This window comes from Hibiscus syriacus, unplaced genomic scaffold, assembly GCF_006381635.1.
Source record: "Hibiscus syriacus cultivar Baekdansim isolate YM2019G1 unplaced genomic scaffold, ASM638163v2 tig00006230_pilon, whole genome shotgun sequence".
NCBI lineage: Eukaryota > Viridiplantae > Streptophyta > Magnoliopsida > Malvales > Malvaceae > Hibiscus > Hibiscus syriacus.
Window position 1 is genome coordinate 155147 of NW_024062089.1, and position 21682 is coordinate 176828.

General features: G+C 38.4%; 1 protein-coding gene across 1 annotated transcript in view; it reads left to right on the forward strand.

Moving 5' to 3' along the window:
• LOC120200613 (anaphase-promoting complex subunit 1-like) overlaps positions 1 to 21682 on the forward strand; it is a 39435-nt gene that overhangs the window by 14602 nt on the left and 3151 nt on the right. The window contains exons 9-28 of the mRNA XM_039201414.1: positions 2620 to 2790; positions 3014 to 3492; positions 4005 to 4464; positions 5103 to 5441; positions 5723 to 5806; positions 6310 to 6402; positions 6523 to 6582; positions 7395 to 7493; positions 7802 to 7942; positions 14673 to 14753; positions 14886 to 14957; positions 18634 to 18705; positions 19280 to 19373; positions 19450 to 19532; positions 19950 to 20006; positions 20748 to 20825; positions 20911 to 21032; positions 21114 to 21274; positions 21395 to 21471; positions 21549 to 21662. Coding sequence (XP_039057345.1) covers positions 2620 to 2790; positions 3014 to 3492; positions 4005 to 4464; positions 5103 to 5441; positions 5723 to 5806; positions 6310 to 6402; positions 6523 to 6582; positions 7395 to 7493; positions 7802 to 7942; positions 14673 to 14753; positions 14886 to 14957; positions 18634 to 18705; positions 19280 to 19373; positions 19450 to 19532; positions 19950 to 20006; positions 20748 to 20825; positions 20911 to 21032; positions 21114 to 21274; positions 21395 to 21471; positions 21549 to 21662 — 2937 coding nt within the window. The remainder of the gene's footprint in view (positions 1 to 2619; positions 2791 to 3013; positions 3493 to 4004; positions 4465 to 5102; positions 5442 to 5722; positions 5807 to 6309; positions 6403 to 6522; positions 6583 to 7394; positions 7494 to 7801; positions 7943 to 14672; positions 14754 to 14885; positions 14958 to 18633; positions 18706 to 19279; positions 19374 to 19449; positions 19533 to 19949; positions 20007 to 20747; positions 20826 to 20910; positions 21033 to 21113; positions 21275 to 21394; positions 21472 to 21548; positions 21663 to 21682) is intronic.

Here is a 21682-nt window from a genome sequence, read left to right on the forward strand (position 1 = left end):
GGTAATTCCTTCGTTTTATGACATCTTCAATTCGCCGACAATCTAATCATCTTTTGCAACGCCTCGAGGGGAGAAATCATTAATGTCATAAGGGTATTGAGAGTGTTTGAGATGATGACGGGTCTCAAGTTGAACTGTTCTAAAAGCAGACTGTTTGGGATCAATTTGGATGAAACATCCCTTAGCGATTGGGCCTTGGCAGCTAATGTTTCAGTAAGTCACTTTCCTTCTGAATATTTAGGCTTGACCCTTGGCTCTAAACGAAACTCGATGGCTCTTTGGGATCTCGTAATTCAAAAGTTTTATGATAAGCTTGCGGGATGGAAAGCGACATCGATGTCTTTGGCTGGTAGGTTGGTGCTCTTAAAGTCAGTTCTGTCAGATTTGCGGGTATATTTTCTGTCTATCTTTAAGATGTCGGTTGCTGTTTGCAAGAAATTGAATGTGATGATGGCCATTTTTTTGTGTGGAAGCAGTGAAAAGAGTCGGATTTATTGGGTCAAGTGGTCTACAGTTTGTTTACCTAAGAATTGTGGTGGTTTGGGGGTGCCTAATCTTAATATTCTAAAACAAGCTTTATTAGGGAATTGGTCTTGGAAGTTTGGAGTTGAGTCGGATTCGCTTTGGAAAAGTTTGATATGCAGTAGCTACAACGTGGATCCTCACTCTGTGAATCTTAACAACCTTCATTTCAAGCGCCCAACATGGTTATGGAGAGGAATTATTAGGAATTGTATGAACGAGGACAGGTTCAGGGTGTGTTTCAGAAACCAAATCAAAGCGAGAGTGGGCGATGGGAATTCGCTGACATTTTGGCATGATATATGGGTTGGTGATACCCCATTGATGTCCCAATTCCCAATAATTTTTTCTTTATCTTCAAATAAGGGTGGGAAAATTGCTTAATTTGGGAGCTTTGGTCCTCCAGGATGGGACATTCAAGTGAGAAGGAGTTTAGACAATTGGGAGTTAGATCAATGGTTAATTTTAATGTCTCTTTCATCTAGTATTAACCCTCGATCAGGAGCTAAAGACAGGCTTGTGCGGTTCGGGAATGGAGAGGGCCTGTACACTGTCAAATCGTGCAAGGGTCTGATTTTGGTGAGACTCAAATATGGCCTAATTGCGTTTGGAGAGGAATAGCTCCACCAAGGGTGTTGACATTCATGTGGAAGGTTATTCATAAGAGGGTGGCGGTTAGAGAAGAATTGATTAAAAGAGGAGTCACAATCGTGGCTGACCTGCTGTGTCCTCTGTGTAATGTATCTCCTCAATCTGTATCACACTTATTCTTTACATGCAGAATCGCCTGGGGTTTATGGAATCACTTCATTCAATTTTGGGATATAGTTAATGCTCTTCCTTCGGATCTATCATCTCTATTATTAGCTTGGGACGGCCTAGTTCCTAAATCCTCCATTTGGTCTCTATTATTAATGCTCTTCCTTCGGATCTATCATCTCTATTATTTAGCTTGGGACGGTCTCTAATGTTATAGGAACCTATAGGGTCACACCTCAAGGTTTAAATGAGCAGATGTTAAACGAATTGTAATTGTATAATTAATGTACGTGAGTGAAGTATATGTGATTAAAGTTAATATATGTATTTGATATATATTTAATTTTAATTAACCCAAATATAATAAATATTAGAAGAATTTAATTATGAATATTATCGTTTGATCAATCTGGAAATATAGGAATTCAATTGTATTTGATAACAGGAATGCAGACCTTCAACACTCATCTTTACTGCACGGTTCCGTCTGGCCTACTGGTTTTCATCCAAACTCCCTGATCTTAATATCCCTCTAGACAACTTAATTGGGGATCCTTCTTCAGCAGATTCATGCTCCCTCTTGAGGCAGCTTGTCATGCCTTCTTCTGCTGCTTGGGCTCCTCCTCCAGGATTTTTGAAAGTAAATGTAGATGGAGTTGTTTCTTGGGATTGGATCAAAGGAGGTATCAGTGGTTTGGTTATGGATTCTTGTGGTCAAACTCTTGCCTCTTTTTCGAATTCTTTTGGCCCTGGTCCCCCAGTTTTGACTGAATTAAAGGCTATCAGAGCTGGTATCTTGCCATGTGAATCATCTAATTGGTGTGGTAAGGGTTGGATGATTGTGTAATGTGACTATAGAAATGTTGTGGATTAGTTAAAGGATTATGTGGTGTGCCCTTCATCCTATGAGGATTTAGTCAAGGGGATTGTATCATTAGTAAAGAGAGATGAAATCATGTTAAGGGTGATAAATAGAAGTGCTAATTGGGAAGCTAATGAACTAGCTAAATAAAGGATAGGGTAATTCTAGGTTTGATGAGGGACCTTTAGTCTGGTTGGGTTATGTATGTTAAAGGCTTATTCAACATATTGTAACTGAGAAACCTATGACTTTTATATCAATAAAACTTGAGGTACCCTTTTCCCCCTTCCGCTTTTTGCTGAATTCCCTATTGGTCTTTGACAATTATGAACAGGGTTTTTAACGAGACCTCCAATTCTTATAAAAAAAAACTTTAATCCTTTGATTATGTTCTCTCTATTCCTAACAGAATGTCAATAAACGGTTGATTGACTGTTCACTTTTCGTTTGATAATCTACATCTGATGTAAATGCAGTCAGGGAAGCAATGCCTTTGCAGGTTTCTGCTTCCTTCATCTTTGGGCAAAGAAAGTATCTCTTGCAATTTGGGATTCTCAAAAGCATCATCCATTTCCCATGACCTGAAAATTGTAGGATTGGCTGATGCTGTTGAGGCGCGTATTAATGTGAAAGTAAATAATCGAAAGGTATTATGACTCCATTCTCTTAGTTTATTAGTTCAGTTTCTCTACTCTTGTTGTTCAATTGGTCACTTTCCTTTCCTATAATATTGCAATCATAAGTTTTAAGCAATGGAGATTCTAGGTAGCCCTTGAATTAGTTTCCGATAATATTGCGATCTATCGAAGTTTCTTGCTTTTATATCTCGGTTATGAGCTTTAACAACTTTTATTTTCCATGTGTGTACAGATTTTTCGATGCGCACTACGTAGAAACCCGTCATCATCATTGGCAAATGATTGTATAACAGCAATGGCTGAAGGGCTCAGTCCAAGTTTTTATAGCCATTTTCTTATTCTTCTTTGGGGTGATAATGAATCTGGCTATTTGTCAGAGTCTAATTCTACTGTTGATTCTGAATGGAATTCTTTTTGTGATACTATCATGCAAATGTGCAAGAAGTCATCTGTAGTGTCTCAAGAGATTCCAAAATCATCTTGGGAGTTTCTTCTTGATAGCAAATTTCATAGGAACTACTGCAAAATAAATTCTATGATTGGATTGTCTTCTGACGTCGCACTTGACAGGATAGGATTGGATTCAATGAGATCAAGTATGGATGGAACAAAAAGTTCAGAAAAATCGTTTTACTCTGATTTATTGGGGGAGAGTTTGAACTCTCTACATGCAGTTTATGAAAGTTTGAAAATGGATAATCTTCGGAGAAGGTAAATCAAAATCATATCCATGTTCTTCTCTGCACATGCTTTAGGTTCTAAAGACTTTTTGCTATTAATCTTTCCGTCTGTTGTTTATTCTTTATTCTTGCCTTTTCTTTTGTCTTGCTGGTATCTTTTCCAATGTAGTTTTTTCAGTTCTGTTTCATGAGAAAAGGTCAAAATACTACATGGTATCTATGCCCTGAATGATGTACTAATAGCCAGATGATATTCGACAAGAGTTCATATCAGAGGGATCACAATTTATCCTGTAAAGCATTTGTAACTTTTTCATATTTTGAATTGTTAGATTCCTGTCATGATATGATAGTGAGGATTAGGCAATGCTAGTTTTTTAAGTTATTAGGACTGACTGAATAAGTTTGGGAGTTTTCAAGTTGGCGGTAATGCAATTGCTATTCATATCTACTGCCTATGGTTGTTTCTTTTAGATTTACTTCAGCAGTTTGCTAAAATGCAGTTCTCATTCTATGGTTTTTGGTGTGAATTTCCTTAAAAAGGGATTTGGAGCTTTTGGCAATTCTGTTGTGTGATGTTGCAAAATTCTTGGGTGAAGAATGCTATTTGGATCATTACGTTCGTGATTTTCCCGCCCTTTGCAAGACATTCAGGATGGGCACAGATCGATTGTCCAGCAAGGCTCCTTTCAGCTTATTCAGATGGCTAGAAAATTGTTTGCAACGTGGATGTACTCCTGATAATATTAACAATCTTCCCCTCGTAGTTTGTAAAGATGGAAGTTCTGTGGTGAGCTGGGCTCGTAAGATTGTATCTTTTTACAGTTTACTATCTGGTGCCAAAATCATAGGAAAAAAGCTTTCATCTGGTGTTAGCTGTAACATTGCCTCTGGATCATTTTGCTCAAATGAGGAAGTCACAGTGTTGGCAATGGTTGGGGAGAAATTTGGATTAAAAGAGTTAGATTCTTTGCCTTCTGGTGTATCTCTTCCTCTTCGACATGTAAGCTCCAGTACCTCATAATGCATGCAATCTTTTAATCAAATACTTTGACAAAGCTTGAAGATATAGTGATTTTATTACTATGTCTGTAACATTATGACATCGAAGGAATATTAGGTTAGTTATGGCATTGTTAAATATAAATGTTACTGATGATTATGGCTAGATACTGATGGTATTCATTCTGGTCTTTGTATGTTAATATGTTTTACATACTGATGGTATTCATTCTCAGCAATGAAGATGCTTCTCTTATTTTTTTCGTTGTGTTTCTGCTTACCGTTTTGCTCCCTCCATTATGAAAGATTTGTTGTCCCTTTTATGATGTTTCATTCCCCTGTTATATAAAAGAAGACACCTTTTGTTTACCGTTGTGCTCCCCCCATCATGAAAAAATGTTGCCCTTTTATGATGTTTCATTGCCCTGTTACTTAAAAGAAGGCATCTCAATGTCTCCCTTTCGCCATTTACTCACCAAAAGACTTGTTTCTAATGAGAGCTTAAAAAGGGTTAAAACTCTTAAAATCTGTCCCTGTAGAAGCTGTTAGTTATTTTTTTGCATCTTTTTCGATAACTATTCTTCTTCCCTTTTTCATTTTTAGTCATGAATCATGATTGTTTGTGGATTTGCTTCTCAGGCTTTGGATAAGTGTCGGGAATCTCCTCCTGCTGATTGGCCTGCAGCTGCATATGTACTCGTTGGTCGCAAGGACTTGGCTTTGTCTTGTTTGACACGTTCTTGCAAATCTAAGCAACTTGAAACACAAACTAATGTGAATTTGGTCTGTATGTCTACTCCTTACATGATACACTTGTATCCTGTGACAATTCCTTCAACAGTATCTGAAACTGATGGTCTGGAAAGCACGAGGCTTGAGGATACAGATTCCATTGATGGGTCAGCAACAGATGGCATGGAGAACATATTCAGCTCTTGCACCCAGTTGCGATATGGTCGGGATCTAAGATTAAATGAGGTTTGTTGGGGTCCACTTTTAAACAATGATGTCAAAGGCTGTATATTGAATTTAGAAGTATCTAGCTTATGATCTTCGCTTATACATCCTTAGATTCGGAATCAAATTAAGAAATGCTTCCCCTTTCGTCAAACTGAAATAATTTTATACATTCATCTTTAGTCTGTTGTTTATAGTTGTTGCAGGCTTATGGTTCTTTTTTTTAATTGTTGAGGGGAATGGAAATATGATTCTTGAACATCCATTTTTCTTTTCCTACCTGCCACTGTCACTGCTACTAGGTTAGACGCCTTCTATGCTCCGCAAGACCTGTGGCTATTCAAACATCGGTTAATCCTAGTGCCTCGGATCAGGATCTCCAACAGGTACGCTTCTTTTGTTGCTTGGTTAAAAATGTTGTATAGTTCTTTCCCCTCTAGCGCATTGTAGCTTCAGTTTTAATCATTTGCAAATAAACTGGCATGACAATGTATGTTACCACATGTTATCGATATATTCTTATATCAGTATTCTTAAACATGCCAAATGCATTAGCCAACAATACCCACCTTCCTTTGATAACGGGTTTCTTTTGGAGTAGATAGTGATAATGTTTTATAAGGGTTTTTAACGAGATCTCCAATTCTTATATAAAAAAAAATGTTTTATAGGACTTGGAAAATACCCTGAGATTTTATCATGAATAATATTACAGGATACACATAAACAGTATACATGATGAGATTCATCTAGTTTGGTGTTCTCTTCTCCCTGACATGTTACCTGTCATTTTAGATGAGTACTGATATGATGACTATAGTTTGCTCTGAACACATGGCTTAATGCAGATTGCATACTTTGATGTTGCTATGTTGTTTTGTTTGTTCAGGCTCAACTGTGGCAGCTTGCACAGAGGACTACTGCTCTTCCTCTTGGCCGTGGGGCATTTACATTAGCAACTATATATACTCTATTAACAGAAGTACTCATTCTTTTGTGTTTTTACATATATTTTTGATCAGTTGATCATTTACTTTTGGATTGATCACGTGAAGATATATGCTACATGTTTTCTGATTGGATCTCTTGCCACTTTATGCAGGCTTTTACTGTTCCAAAGCTTGTTTTAGCAGGGCGGTTGCCTGCCCAACAAAATGCTACTGTAAGTCCATAATTCTTTTGTTATTTCATTTCTTTCTCACAAACTTTTGTACTTTGGGAGATATCATATATACTATCGAGTTTCCCTTTGAGTGAGCAACTGTATTATCAACTATTAAAAATTAGAACTCGAAAACTTTCAGAAAAATATTATTGCATTTGGAATATGATAGAGCTTATGGCATTAAAGAAGGGCTTAATTTTCTATGTTTCGATCCAAAAGCTTTGCAAGGAACGTTTGATTGTTGAAAGTGACAGTAAACTAGCTGTGAATTGGGTTAAGAATTCTGATTGTTGTCCTTTTGTCTACTTAGACCTAGTTAAAGATATTGTTGCTAGGTTGAGAGTATTGGAGGGTGTTATTAGATGGGTTGCTAGGTCAGCCAATATTGAGGCTGATAGCTTAGCTAAGGCTGGTATTGGCTAGTTTCTCTATTTTGTTTGGGTTATTTTTATGGTTTGGGTGTGTTATTGTAAAGGGATTGTTTATGTTTGTTTTTAAACATTATGTTATCTTTCGGCTATTAATGAATTCTAAGGCACTCTTTTCCTCCTTCCACTAATTAATGAGCACCTTATGGTGTTCCATTAATTATGAAGGGGGTTTTTAACGAGGCCTTCTCTATCAAAAAAAAAATTGTTTCGCTGTAGGATGCTTGGGTTAAGAATCTTGTGTTTAACCACAAAAACCTTTTGTAATCCTGTTCTTCTGCTTACTCTTCTTCCTTTTAAGCATTCCTCCGATTTATCTCTTTTGCATCATATGCACAGTGTTTTTTTTGTACTTATTTTCTACAATTATCCTGCTGGTAGGTTAATCTTGATCCAAGCATAAGGAACATACAAGAACTGAAGTCATGGCCTGAGTTCCACAATGCTGTTGCTGCCGGATTAAGACTGGCCCCACTTCAGGTTTATATGATATCTTAAGAAAGTGTAATATCTGTTTTATGATGTCCAAAACTTCATGTTTCTTTATGGACAAATTCTTTGAATAATTGCTTATGTTGGCTGGTATTCCCCCCCCCCCACCGGTGAATATATGGTTAAAAGTACCTCTTGAAATTTGAAATTGGATGTTTTCGTTTATGTCAATTTGCAAAGCTAATGCTCTACATTTTTTTTTCTCTTGCTCAGTTCTTTTTGGGTGCTAATATATTGCTTGGTTTATGCATGCCTGCTAGTTTGGATTCTTATGCAATGCATTTTAAGCTTTTCAGGGAAAAGTGTGTAGAACATGGATAATATATAACAAGCCCGAGGAACCTAATGCAGTTCATGCTGGACTTCTCCTTGCTCTTGGATTACATGGATTTCTGCGTGTTTTACGGATTACGGACATATACCAATACTTTTCACAGGTTTCTTTGTTCGTTAAAACTTTCTTATTGCAGTTGATTTAGTTGCAGCACAACACAGTTATGTGATCCTGTGACTGAAATTCTCAAGATAAATGGGAAGAAATCAGTATTTTATTAAATGCAAATTTCTGAGTGAATGAAGTTTAAAGTGACAAATCATGATTCAAACTCTTTAATTTTGATGACCTGAAGTAATTGCATTCACTTTATGATTTCTGGTATTACTATAGTTGTAATCACTGAGGTGGGAACTTTTCTATCTTTTCATGTGATACACTTGTTACTTTTGATAATTACTCTCAATACTCAAATAGCTCCTATTATTATCATCATTAGGTTTTAATATGCTATACTGATACTTTTTAACATGAGTGTGAAAGGTAGAGAGAGAGTGAGGGAGAGTTCGAAGGGTTCTATTCGTCCAGTCAGGAGTCGGCCTTTGCTGGGAGCAATATCGTGGGTTGCATTCGTGGATAATCTTAGCAGGCGAGTGCAGAGAAGTGCATTATGGGATCGTTTTAGTCATTATGGTAAGGTGATTAAGGTGTTCATTCCATTTGTTAATAGGAGACCATATTACAAGGATAGTACGGTTGCCTTTGTGCATTTTGCTAGCAAAGATGATTTGCATCTAGCAATTGAAAAGATGAATAATGTCTCGGTCGATGGGAGGAGAATATCGGTGTCGATTGCCAAATATCAGAAGAAATGTATTTCGAGGAGTCTCAAACGTACTAGTGGGGCGAGGTCTTCAGATGCTGGTGTGGATGGGTTGCTCAGGAAACTTCCATCATCTCAAGGAAAGAAGGAGATGATGAATAAGTTTCATAATGGAAGGACATACAAGGAGACGGTTGTGGGTGCAAAGGAAGTTGAGGGCCAGTTAATGGGGAGCTTTGGAGCTAAGAAGGAGGGGAAGAAGCAGTTAGAAGTTTTTATTCCAATGGAGGATAGATCATGGCTGAGATCGTCGTTGACAGGTATTTGTAAGCCATTATTTGAAGTTGAGTTTGTGGAAAGGGCGTTAAGGACAGAAGGAATCAATGTCAAAGTGGTTCAATGGGGTTATGCAAAAAAAGCCTGTCTGGTAGTTTTCCAGACTGCTGAGGAGAAAGCTGTAACAATGGATAACAAGTGGGAGACCTTGTCCTTCTGGTTCGAGAGGTTGGAGCACGTTATGGAAGAAGAGGGTGTGCCATTACCTTACTGTGCAGTGTCTATGATTGGTGTTCCTCTTAACTGTTGGTCAGTTCCTTTCTTCACAAGCTTGGCGTCGAAATGGGGTAAGCTAGTTAAGATACAGGAACAAACTACTAACAAAGTGGATTGTAGAGTAGCTCACATGCTATTGAGGGTTGAAAGTCCCTTTGATATTCCTCCCCACGTTATTATTAATACGTATGGGAGATCGTTCATGGTTAAGATTAAGGTGGAAGGAAGTGATGATTTTTTTCCGGAGTTAGAGGATATGGTTGAAGATGACGGAACAGTGGCTTCTAGGGAGAAGAATTTGCTAGACTGGAGCCAGCGGGATGTCCAGGAGGGACAGAAAGAGCAGTGGGGTGATCAGTCCTTGTCAGACTCTCAGGACAGGGTTGAAGCATGGGTTCGGGGTGATAAACAAGGGGTTGACACGGTTATCGATGGAAATTTGAAAATTATAGAAGGGACAGATCATTTGTTGGCTGTTGACTTTTGCTCTGCGGAGGTAGCAGCAGCAGGTGATGTTCCCGGTCAACAGAGAGTGTCAGAGGATTTTAATGAAGAAAGAGAAAAGGAGAGATCCGTGGAAGGTGTCACCTTGGGCCAGGATAAGGGTGTACAAGAGAATGGGCTTAATACCAGCTTGGTCAGAAGTCAAACAAGTGGGCCTGAGCAAGGGAGTTTAAGGTCGAACACTGTCCGTTTCCAGTCTGCAGAAATGTCAATTGGTGATCAGTCTGATTCAAGCTTGCAGAATCGGTCCATATCACCGGCGAGACGTTGCCATATTGGGAAATGTGCGTCAGTAAGTAACATTGAAAGAGGTTTTTATAAGAATGTTTATTCTAGGAGGTGGGAAGTTGAGAGTTGCAATGGCAGGGAGATAGTCTCCTTTGCAGAGAACGAGAATGAGGGGGTGGCAGAGGCTTTGGAGTGTTGGAATGTGTCCAAATTGTTGGGGGTGAAATTTAAAGGAGGGGAGGAAGCTTTTATGGCTAAAATGGTTCCGATGGTGAATGATCTTAATTCGAAGGAGGGTCAGTAGATGTAGCTGGGCTGTAAGGTTATGATTAATTAATGATGGTTGCGTGGTCGATGATGTCTTGGAATGTTAGAGGTTTGGGTAGAAGAGTGAAAGCTCGAGCTATTAGGAGGTTTGTTGATGAGAAGAAACCTACAATTTTATTTTTGCAAGAGTCCAAATTGGAGGTTGTCAGCCATTTGTTAGTGAGGAAAATGGGCGGGAATTTTCTTACTGGTTCGGCAGTAGCTCCTTCCATAGGATCTGCTGGTGGATTAATAACCTTGTGGAATCAGAAGGTATTGGTGCTGGAAGATATAGTCATTTATAGCAGATTTGTAGCAATAAAAGGGTCTATGGAGGGACTTTCAGGAAGTTGTTTTTTCATTAATGTGTATGGCCCTAGTCTGGCTGCAGAAAAAGAGACATTTTTCAGGGAGCTATTATCTTTTCTGGATAATGTGGATTGCCCTTTATGCTTAGGTGGAGACTTCAATGTAGTTGTCTCAGGAGGAAAAAGAAGGAGCTGTGAATTCGGTGACTATGAATATTTTTAGGGATTTTGTGAGCAAGGCAAATTTGCTTGATTTGCCATTGTCAGGAGGTCGTTTTACATGGTGTAATAATAGGGAAGCTCCTACGTTCGAGAGGTTGGATCGTTTTTTGGTTGACCATAGATTTGTAAGTTTGTTCCCGAAGCTAAGTCAATCATTGCAGCCAAGGTCCGTTTCCGATCATAATATTATTCTGTTAGAGAACAAGGATTGCAATTGGGGCCTGAAGCCGTTTAGGTTATTTAACTATGTTATGGAGGAGGAGGGCTTTACTGAGATGATGGGTAAGGAGCTGGATAATATATGTAAAGAGGAAAAGGGGAAGCCCATGTCTAAGGTGCTTAAGCGGGTGAAGGGAGTGGTTATGAGATGGTCTGGGAAGGGTTATTTAGAGTTGCCTGGAAAAATCAAACTGTTGGAGAAAAGAATTCAAGTTATGGAGTTGGAGCTGCAACAAGGCCTTCCTTCGGTGACAATGAGGTCAATAATTGAAGCAAAGAGAGATTTATGGGAGCTCCAAAAGAAAGAAGAATCGATTTGGTTGCAAAAATCGAGACTGAAATGGAGATTGGAGGGAGATAAGAACACCAGATTTTTCCATCATTCTGCCACAGTTAGAGGAAGAAATAATGGCATTAAGTCCCTTTTAGTGGGAAATGAAGTCATAGAAGATCCTACCTTAATTAGGAATTCGGTGGTAGAGTTCTTCAAGGGTCTGTTTTCTCAGGAAAATTCTTTGGAGGCTGAGGATATGAATCTGGATTTTTTAAAATTATCGGAAGGACAGAGTTTAGCACTTGAAAAGCCATTTTCGGAAGAAGAAGTTTGGAGAGCAATTGCTGATTCGGATAGTAACAAAGCTCCTGGCCCAGATGGTTTGAATTTAGGTTTTTTCAAGAAATTCTGGTCTAATTTGAAAGATGATATTATGCTGTTTTTTAATGAATTTTTCGAGGGGAAGGAGTGGGACTTGGGGGTGAATCATTCCTTTATTTCTCTTATTCTTAAGAAGATTAACCCGGAGGGGATGGGGGATTTTAGGCCAATTAGCCTTGTGGGAGGGCTATATAAAATTCTGTCTAAGGTCTTGGCTAGGAGGTTCAATTTGTGCATTAATGACATTATTAGTCCGTCCCAATTTGCATTTATCCAAGGGAGAAACATTCTGGATTGTTCATTCATAGCGAATGAAGGAATCAACTTCTGGAGGAAGAAAGGGCTGAAGGGGGTGGTCTTTAAGGTGGATTTCAAGAGAGCTTATGATTCAGTTGATTGGCTGATCTTATTGAAAATATTGGGTAAAATGGGGTTTGGCGATAAATGGCGGTCTTGGATGCTTCAGTGCATGTCTACAGCTTCTATTTCTGTTCTACTGAATGGGACTCCTACTGAGAAAATCCAAATAAAAAGAGGTCTTAGACAGGGGTGTTCGTTATCACCCTTGCTGTTTAATTTGGGTGGTGAATTGCTTCATTTGCTGTTAACTAAAGCAGTGGATTTGGGATTATTTTCAGGTTTTGAGTTGGGAACTCATGATCGTTCATTCAAACTCTCGCATCTACAATTTGCGGATGACCTAATTATTTTTACAAAGGCCTCAATTCGGGATTTGAAGAATGTTAGAAGGGTGCTTTTGATTTACGAGTTATTGGTGGGGTTGAAGATTAATCTAGTCAAGAGCAGAATTTTTGGAATTAATATTGAGGATGATGTGCTTGTTGATTGGTCGAAGGAAATTGGCTGTTCAGTGGGTAAATTTCCAGCAGACTATTTAGGCTTGCCTCTGGGGTCTAAGAGAAATTCTATTGCAATGTGGGAGCCAATCGTGCATAATTTCTATAATAGGTTGTCTGGTTGGAAGGCAAATTCTCTAGCATTAGCAGGGAGGGTGGTGTTGATCAAATCTGTTTTGTGCTCTCTCTCCACCTATTTCCTTTCTTTATTTCGTATTCCAGCTTCGGTGCTGCAGAAATTAAATTCTATAATGGCTGCCTTTTTATGGGGGGGGGTCGACTGATAAAAAAAACATACATTGGGTGAACTGGGGATTGGTCAGCAAACCGAGAAGGTTGGGGGGTCTTGGGATCCCGAACTTAGCTATATTGAACAGAGCATTGTTGGGTAAATGGGTATGGAAGTTTGCCTCTGAAAAGGATTCTTGGTGGAAGAGAGTTGTTTGCTGTGTGAATAATTTGGACCTGAACTCCAAAATGTTAGAGAGTTCTTTGACTGCTCGTGCATCTTGGATTTGGAGAGGAGTGATTAATAACTTCTTTTCCAATGATGAGTTTGGTGACTGCTTTAGGAGTAATTTGCGGTGGAAAACTGGAAATGGCCGTTCTGTGGTATTTTGGAATGATGTTTGGTTGGGAGAAGTCTCCCTTAAAGTTTTGTTCCCTAGACTTTATGCACTTTCAACGAATAAAGAGGGGAAAGTAGTGGAGTTTAGGGAGGAACAGGTTGCAGGATGGGTGTGGGATATTCAATTCAGAAGAAATCTGGCGGATTGGGAGATTGACCAATGGTTGCATCTGATTTCTATGCTGAATAACACCTCTTTGGCTCATGACGAGGAAGATTGCTGGATTTGGTTAGGGAATGGAGAGGGTTGTTTCTCTACTAATTCTTGTATAAAAATTTTCCATGGCTCGGAAGGTACTGAGGGGAATCAAGATGTTTGGGACAGGAAAATTTGGGTAGGGATAGCCCCTCTTCGTGTTGAAACCTTCTTATGGCAAGTAGTTCATCTGAGATTGGCGGTTAAGGAGGAACTGTTAAAGCGTGGTGTGGCTGGAATTGAAGATTTCTTATGTCCGTTGTGTGGCAGATTTGGGGAAACTGTTTCTCATCTTTTTCTGCATTGTGAGGTTGCTTGGGGACTGTGGGCCAGATTTTTGAATATGTGGGATGTTGTTTGGGTGATTCCTAATAATCCCTTAGATTGTATCACTCAGTGGGATGAGCTTCTTCCGAACTCTAGTATTTGGAAATTCATTCCAAGGGCAGTCTTGTGGACGGTGTGGAAAATTAGGAACGAGGTTATTTTTAAGAATGGGAAGCTAGATGTGGTGTTGTTGTTCTTTATTGCTCGTTTTAGAATAGCTTCTTGGTTTGCTGCTAGTTTTGATATGCTGATTCCTTTCGACTCCCTTGTGGGTGATTTAACACTTGCTGATTTAATGGTTAGTCACAAAGCAAGATCCAAACCGTCTTTTGCTGGGTTCCTCCTCCAGTTGGTTTTATTAAGATTAATGTTGATGGAGCGATGGTGAAGGGGTGGAACAAAGGAGGTATAGGAGGTCTGATTAGGGACAGCAGTGGTAGGTTGATTCATTGGTTTTCTGAAAAGGTTGGGGGTGGTCCTCCGATTATGGCAGAACTTTTGGCGATTAAGAGAGGGTTGTGTTTGCTTATTGATTCAGGTGAGGTTCTTAATCAGAGGATTATTTTAGAATCGGACTCTACTAACGCGCTGAAGTGGATTAAAAATCCGGAATTAAGCACCCCTTTATTCCAATCATTGGTGAAGGAGATCGTCTCTATTATGGAAGGGATGGATATTATGTTAAGGCTAATCTTGAGGGCTGCCAATTGGGAAGCGGACAGTTTAGCTAAAGATGGTATTGGTTGATTAGCTGCCTTTGTATTTGACGAGTTGGAGTGTATGTTTCATTTTGTTTATGCAGGTTTTTGTTCTCAGTATTATGTAATTTGTGTCTACGTTTTCCAGCTGATAGTGGTTTTTAAGTCTTATGCTTTCTGGGAAGGTTTATTTTGTTGTAGAGTGGGTAATGTACTTTTCTTCTGTTTAATAAAATTATAGGCGCTCTTTTCCTCCTTTCATTACCCTTCATGTTACTTTCATAACATGGAGGGTAAAAAGGAGGTTTTTTATGAGGCCTCATCTTCTATCAAAAAAAAAATATGCTATACTGATTTTTTTCACCGATAGGAACATGAAAGCACAACTGCAGGTTTAATGCTCGGTCTGGCAACTTCTTATAGAGGGACTATGCAACCTTCAATAGCAAAGGTATTCTATGTATTTTTGAAGTTGAACCTAGTACCCAAGGGTTCACTGATAATATTAACATTCTTCCATCATTGCAGATTTACATATATCTGCTATTTCATTTAACCTAAACAATGGCTCTACTCTATACAGTGTCTTTATGTGCATATACCTGCTCACCATCCATCTTCCTATCCAGAGTTGGAGTTACCAACACTGCTTCAGGTAAGAGATTGCATTTCTCTCATTGTATCACTTACATGATTGTACGCATTAGGATTTGAATATAGGTTCATTCCTTCATTCTTTTTGATAGGAAAAGGAGGCCTCTTTAAAAACCTCCCTCATAGTTGCCTCTTGAGAAGAGGCAACTAGCAGAAGGAGGAAAAGAGTGCCTCAATATATTAATAAACCATAATTACATAAGATTACCAAACATAACAAACAACCAAGACCAAAACACCAAAACCAGAACACAATACAACAACCTCCAACATCAACCCACCAACCCCATTCTCACCAAAACACAATCTCAGCACTCACTAACCAATTCCTAATTTAGCTAAACAAGCAGCTTCCTCATTAATACATCTACTGATATGATTGATAATAACATTAAAATGCAACACAATCTTCTGAATTTCTGACACCAAATCAACTAAGTGAACCGGGCAAAGATCAAGGCTGTTGATCCACTTCACAGCAAGATATGAATCGCTTTCTAAAATCAGATTCCCCTTATCCTTCCAAACTGAATCAAAAAACACATCTAACCCTGCTTTGATTGCAAATATCTCAGCAGTAATCGGAGAACAAGGCCCTGTCGCTCTAGACAAGAAATCCAACTACTTATTATCAGCATCCTTTGGGACTCCTCCAATACCACTTCTTCTCCAGTCAAAAGTAAAAGCCCCATCAACATTCATCTTAAAATAGCCCGAAGGAGGGCACCACTTTAATTTAGGCAAACGAAAGTTAGAGGGGGAACGATGCATATCCGCCAAAGTTAAGTCACCCACAAGGCTATCAACCTGAATAGTTAAGTCATTGTTTTTAGCCAAGAACCATGAAGCCACCCTATACCTCACCAAAAAGAATAGATTAGCTTTATCCAGCTTGCCATTCTCAAACACTATCTGATTCCTGCAAATCCAGACAGTCCACAAAACAGCTCCCGGAAGAAATTGCCAGATAACCGAGTATGGCCTTAATTGCAACCAAGAAAGCAATAACCCTTTAGGATTATTGGGTAGTACTGAACAAACATTCCACAAATGGAGTAGTTCTGCCCAAAACTCCCAAACCAGCTCACAAGAAAAGAATAAGTGACTCACCGATTCTGGTTCCACTCCACAAAACACGCAAAGTGGGTTCTCTACACCTTTGACCCCTCGGCTCAATAAAACATATTTGACAGCAAGCTTCTGATGAATAATTTGCCAAAGAAAAACCTCCACTTTTGGTGGAACTAAACCCTTTCACACAATCTCCAACCAGGAAGTATCTGCGTCTGATAATCTTGAAATCATTCTAGAACAAGATTGAACCGAAAAAACACCATCCCCATTTGCTTTCCAAGCATAACAATCTTCACACTTCAAGAAATGACGAAAATTCTGCAACAATATCATCATTTCCATCCATCGTTCAAATTCACTGTCCATTAAATCCCTCCTAAGCAGAAAATCCCACACCCATTCCCCATTAGAAACGTACCCAAAATCAGCCACAACCCCATCCTTATTGACCGACAAAGCAAATATCCTTGAAAATTGAGACTTCAAAGGATAGTTACTAATTCATGAGTCATGCTAGAACCTAATAGAATCTCCTTTTCTAACATGTAGCACTAGATGATTACGGAAACATAACCCAAAAGTGTCATTCGACTGAAAATTATTTAATACGCCTCTCCAAATCCAAGACGCATTGGAAGGCAAATTACCATCTAAAACAATAGATCTCCTATCAATATTATACTTAGAACAAATCATTCTCTTCCACGAAGAATCCTTCTTACTACCAAACTTCCAAACCCATTTGCCCAAGAGAGCTCTATTCCGTAGCTTAAGATTCGAAATACCCAGTCCTCCAAAATCATTACTTTTACAAACAGTATTCCAATTAACCCAATGGATCCATTTCTTCTCTGTCGATGAACCCCACTAGAAATTGGCCATAATAGATTCCAGTTTTTTCCGTACAACCACTGGCATCTTGAAAAGCGACATATAATAATTAGGAAGTGCATTCAGGACTGATTTTATCAAAACTGTCCTTCCTGCAATGGATAATGAACCTGATTTCCAGCCTGCAAGTTTCTTATAGAACTTATTCACAATCGGTTCTCATAGGTGAATAGAATTTCTCCTTGCTCCCAAGGGTAACCCCAGATACTCCGTCGGAAAAAAGCCTCATAAACAGCCTATAGAATTTGCCCATTCCCCAACAATCTGATCTTGTAAATTTATACCAAAATTCCTGCTCTTCAGCAGATTTAGTACCAAAACCCTCTTTAGATTTTCTAACTGACCTTTAGAAGCTTTGCAAAAAATTATCAAGTCATCAGCAAATTGTAGATGAGACATCATTACTGTAGAATTATCACAGCCTATCTGAAAACCATCGAACATCCCCAACACTACTGCTTTAGACAGCAACAGATTCATAAATTCACCCACAAAATTAAACATAATCGGGGATAGAGAACATCCTTGTCTCAGCCCCCTAGAAACTTTAAAGGTTTCAGTAGGAGAACCATTAACAAGAACTGAATTGAAGTTGTATTCAAACAATTTAAAATCCACGACCTCCATCTTCGACCGAACCCCATACACTCCATAATTTGGATTAAGATATTCCAATCCACAATATCGTAAGCTCTCTTGAAGTCCACTTTGAACACAATACCTTCCCTTCCTTTCCTTCTCCAATAATCAATGGCTTCATTAGCTATTAAGGAGCAATCACAAATTTTTCTACCCGGAATGAAAGCAAATTGAGAGTGACCAATCAACCCTCCTATGCACATCCTTAACCTTCTTGACAAAACTTTTGACAAAATTTTGTATAAACCCCTACGAAACTTATAGGTCTATAGTCTTCAATGCCAACCGGGTTCGTCTTCTTCGGAATTAGAGTAATGAAGGAGTGGTTCACACCTTTCCCAAACTTTTTACCATCATAAAAGTCTTTGAAAAACTTCTGAATATCTCCTTTCAAAACCGGCCAAAATTTCTTGAAAAATCCCATATTCAATCCATCAGGATCCGGAGCTTTGTTACTATTCGAAGACTCTATAGCCTCCCAAATTTCCTCCTCAGAGAAAATCCTTTCTAAGTGTGCGGCTTGATCCTCCGAGAGCCTATTAAAATTCAGATCCAACTTCTCAACCCCAACTGTTTGATTGACATTATAAGCTTCCTTGAAAAAATAAAAAATGGCAGATTTTATCATTTTTGGATCCTCAATCAAGTTACCTCTCACATCCAAAGAATTAAGAGCATTAGTCCTCCCTCTATTTGTAGCACATTGATGAAAGTACCTCGAGTTCCGATCACCATCCTGAATCCAACTCGCCCTTGATTTTTGGAACCAAATTAATTCTTCCTTCTTATACAATGACCATAATTCACTTTTTTCTTTTGAAATATCCACCTTTGAAACCATTGAATTCCTTTGTTGTATTTGTGCTTCTAGGTTCGAAATTAACCTCTCCTTGGCTGTCAATCAATTTTGGTCACCAGATTGTCACCATTGTTGTTTAAACTGAAATGAACCTTGCACATGCAGCTTTAGCAAGTAGTGAATATTGTTCTTTGAGTGTCTTTATATGAACGTTACAGTTACCTTCTCTGTTCTTTAGAATAATGATCCTTGCAAACTTTTCCGGATTCTACAGACTGCAGCACTAATGTCACTCGGGCTTCTTTTTGAAGGATCAGCACACCCCCAAACAATGCAAAGATTACTGGTATGGCTTTACCTCTTAAGTTCTTTTTCTTATCAACTTAATCGGATTTTTTATTAGTATTTTAGGTCAAATACAAGCATCCTTTTAATTTTCTTGAGAAAATTCAAAAATATACTTTAAATGCACGCATGTATACTTACAAACATCAAAATGGATATATACTTACTAAGGAATATGTGCATGTATACACACGTACTCCACATACATGCAATATATATCTTTTACACTGTATTTGTCTAACAAATTTCTGGTACTGTAGCTTTTTGCATTATTCTATGGTTCCTTGGGTAAAAGCTCCCAATAAAAAAAACAATATTTTGGTATATTAGTAAGTCAATTTCTACCCATGAGTTCTGACCATTCAATTTGAGGTTTTGGATAGATAACCATCTTGGGTTTTGATTATTTGTAACAGGGATTAAAAAGCATTATTCCTTTTTGTTACACTGGTGAAAATGCATGTCCCTATCATTGTAACATATGCAGTGCCTTTGGACTGTTTATATGTTTCTCTTATTTCTTAACTGTTTCCAGATCTCTTTCAGTTACACTCTTAAACTTGCGTATTTCACAGAGTGAAATAGGCCGAAGAAGTGGAGGTGACAATGTCCTTGAAAGGGAGGGTTATGCTGTTTCTGCAGGCTTTTCATTGGGTCTTGTTGCATTGGGTATGTATCATTATGGGCTTTTATATTAATGAATGTCTTAAAGTTATGGTTCAGCTAACTTCTATCTTAACTGAAGGCCGAGGAGAAGACACATTGGGATTAATGGATACACTGGTTGATCGGCTATTTCATTATATCGGTGGGAAGGAAATTCGTAATGTATGCTGCACGTTTTAAACTTGAATTATTCTTTTGCATTTTCTTCTGGTTGAGGGTATGAGTTCACAATCAATGCTTTTTGAAACATATTTCTTAGTTCTATACAAAAATAAATGATCTGCTATCCTTCCTGAAGTTTCCCTTCATTCAATTTGCACAAGGTACCATAAGTGCATTTTTATTTCATACTACTTTTCTCTTTTACACTTTTATTATTTTTCATTTTATACTAGTTAGTGCTTCTTTACATTTTAGGAGTGGGCAGACATATCGGATAGCTAAAGAAAAAATTGGATGATTATTTTGGGGAGGGAGCTGAATTTTCCCATGGCTTTTTAAACCTTGAATTTCTATACATTTTTTGAAGTGCAAGTCCTCTCTCTACTTTCTCTTCTTTTAACAACTATTTTCATTCAGGAAAGATCCCCCCTGCTTGCTACATCAGTGGATGAACACAACCTGGGCACTGGGCAGGTTTTTTTACCTCTCATTGACTTAATTTTTTTTTTTTGATAAGATTTGAAGGCCTCATTAAAAACCTCCTTCATGATTAATGGAGCTTGTATAGAAGCTCCTTAATCAGCGGAAAGAGGAAGAGTGCCTTATATTTCATTAGAAAATAATAATTACAACCATGGAAAATAAATCCAAATAACCCTTACAACAATAAGTAAACCCCAACCTAACAGGAAGCAAAAACCAATCTGAAAATACCAACAACATAAAAATCATCCTAAACCAGCCTTTGCTAAAGCATCAGCATCCATGTTAGCTGTCCTTGCAACCCATCTAACAACCCCCCCCCCCCAAAAAAAAAATTCTAAGACTGTCAACTATGTCTGTAACAATAAAACCATATACAACTGGACATGAATCAACATCATTGATCCAGTCTACTGCAACCCTGCTATCACTCTCAACAATCAGCCTATCTTTGAACCTCCCTTGAAACGAGGCAAAGAAAGAAATGCCCCTTTGAATAGCTTTAAGTTCCTTCAAAGTCGGAGGTCCCGAACCAGCAGGCTCCTGAAAAGAACCTAGGATTACACCAGAATGATCCCTCAAAAGACCTCCAAGACCTGATTTCTTCCAATCACTGCTAATGGCTGCATCCACATTCTCATTGACTTAATTAAGCTCCCTATTTATTTTGAAGATTAAAATATATACATATTTTCTATGAAGGTTGCTGATACTGTTATTTTGGTGTACTAGATGATGGATGGAACCACTGTCAATGTTGATGTCACTGCACCTGGGGCTATGATAGCTCTTGCTCTAATGTTTTTGAAGGTAATGTTTAACTAGACAAATGTGAGCAGATCATCACGTATATGATGTAAATCAGATATTCACCTTTCTCATTTTTTTATGCCAGAGTGAATCAGAGGTGATTGTCTCTAGGCTCACAATTCCCCAAACAAATTTCGATTTGCAATACGTAAGACCTGATTTTATAATGTTTCGTGTCATTGCTCGGAATTTGATCATGTGGGGCAGGTAATTTTGATTTTCAATTATTGAATCATTCACTGTCTAATCTTCTAGTTTTTAGGTCTGAGTTTAAGATTTTCGTCTCAGGATTCATCCCTCTAAAGACTGGATTCAGTCTCAGATTCCTGAAATTGTAAAAAATGGTGTCAATAGCCTTGGAGATGATGCCATGGATATTGATGAAATGGATGCAGAAACTGCTGTACAGGCATATGTCAATATAGTAGCTGGGGCATGTATTTCTCTTGGTATGGTATTCCTGCTGATTCATATGCTAATTACGACGTTTAGTCTTGCATATTCTCTTATTCATGTGGACGGCCCTGGAAAGAGTGTATCTTAAGTCTGTTATGATGAATTGTTGGCAGGGTTGAGATTTGCTGGCACAAAGGATGGAAATGCACAGGAGTTGCTTTATGAATATGCTGTCTACTTCCTGAATGAGGTCTTACATAGGATATCTATTGCTCAACAAGTACAATTCGTTTTTGATAGATAACTAAGTAATTGTAATGACTGCAGATCAAGCTTGTTTCCACTACAAACAGGAATACCTTCCCCAAGGGTTTATCTCAGTATGTTGACCGAGGCACATTTGAGATGTGCCTTCATCTTATTGTTCTATCCTTGTCTGTGGTAAATGAACTTGATAATTT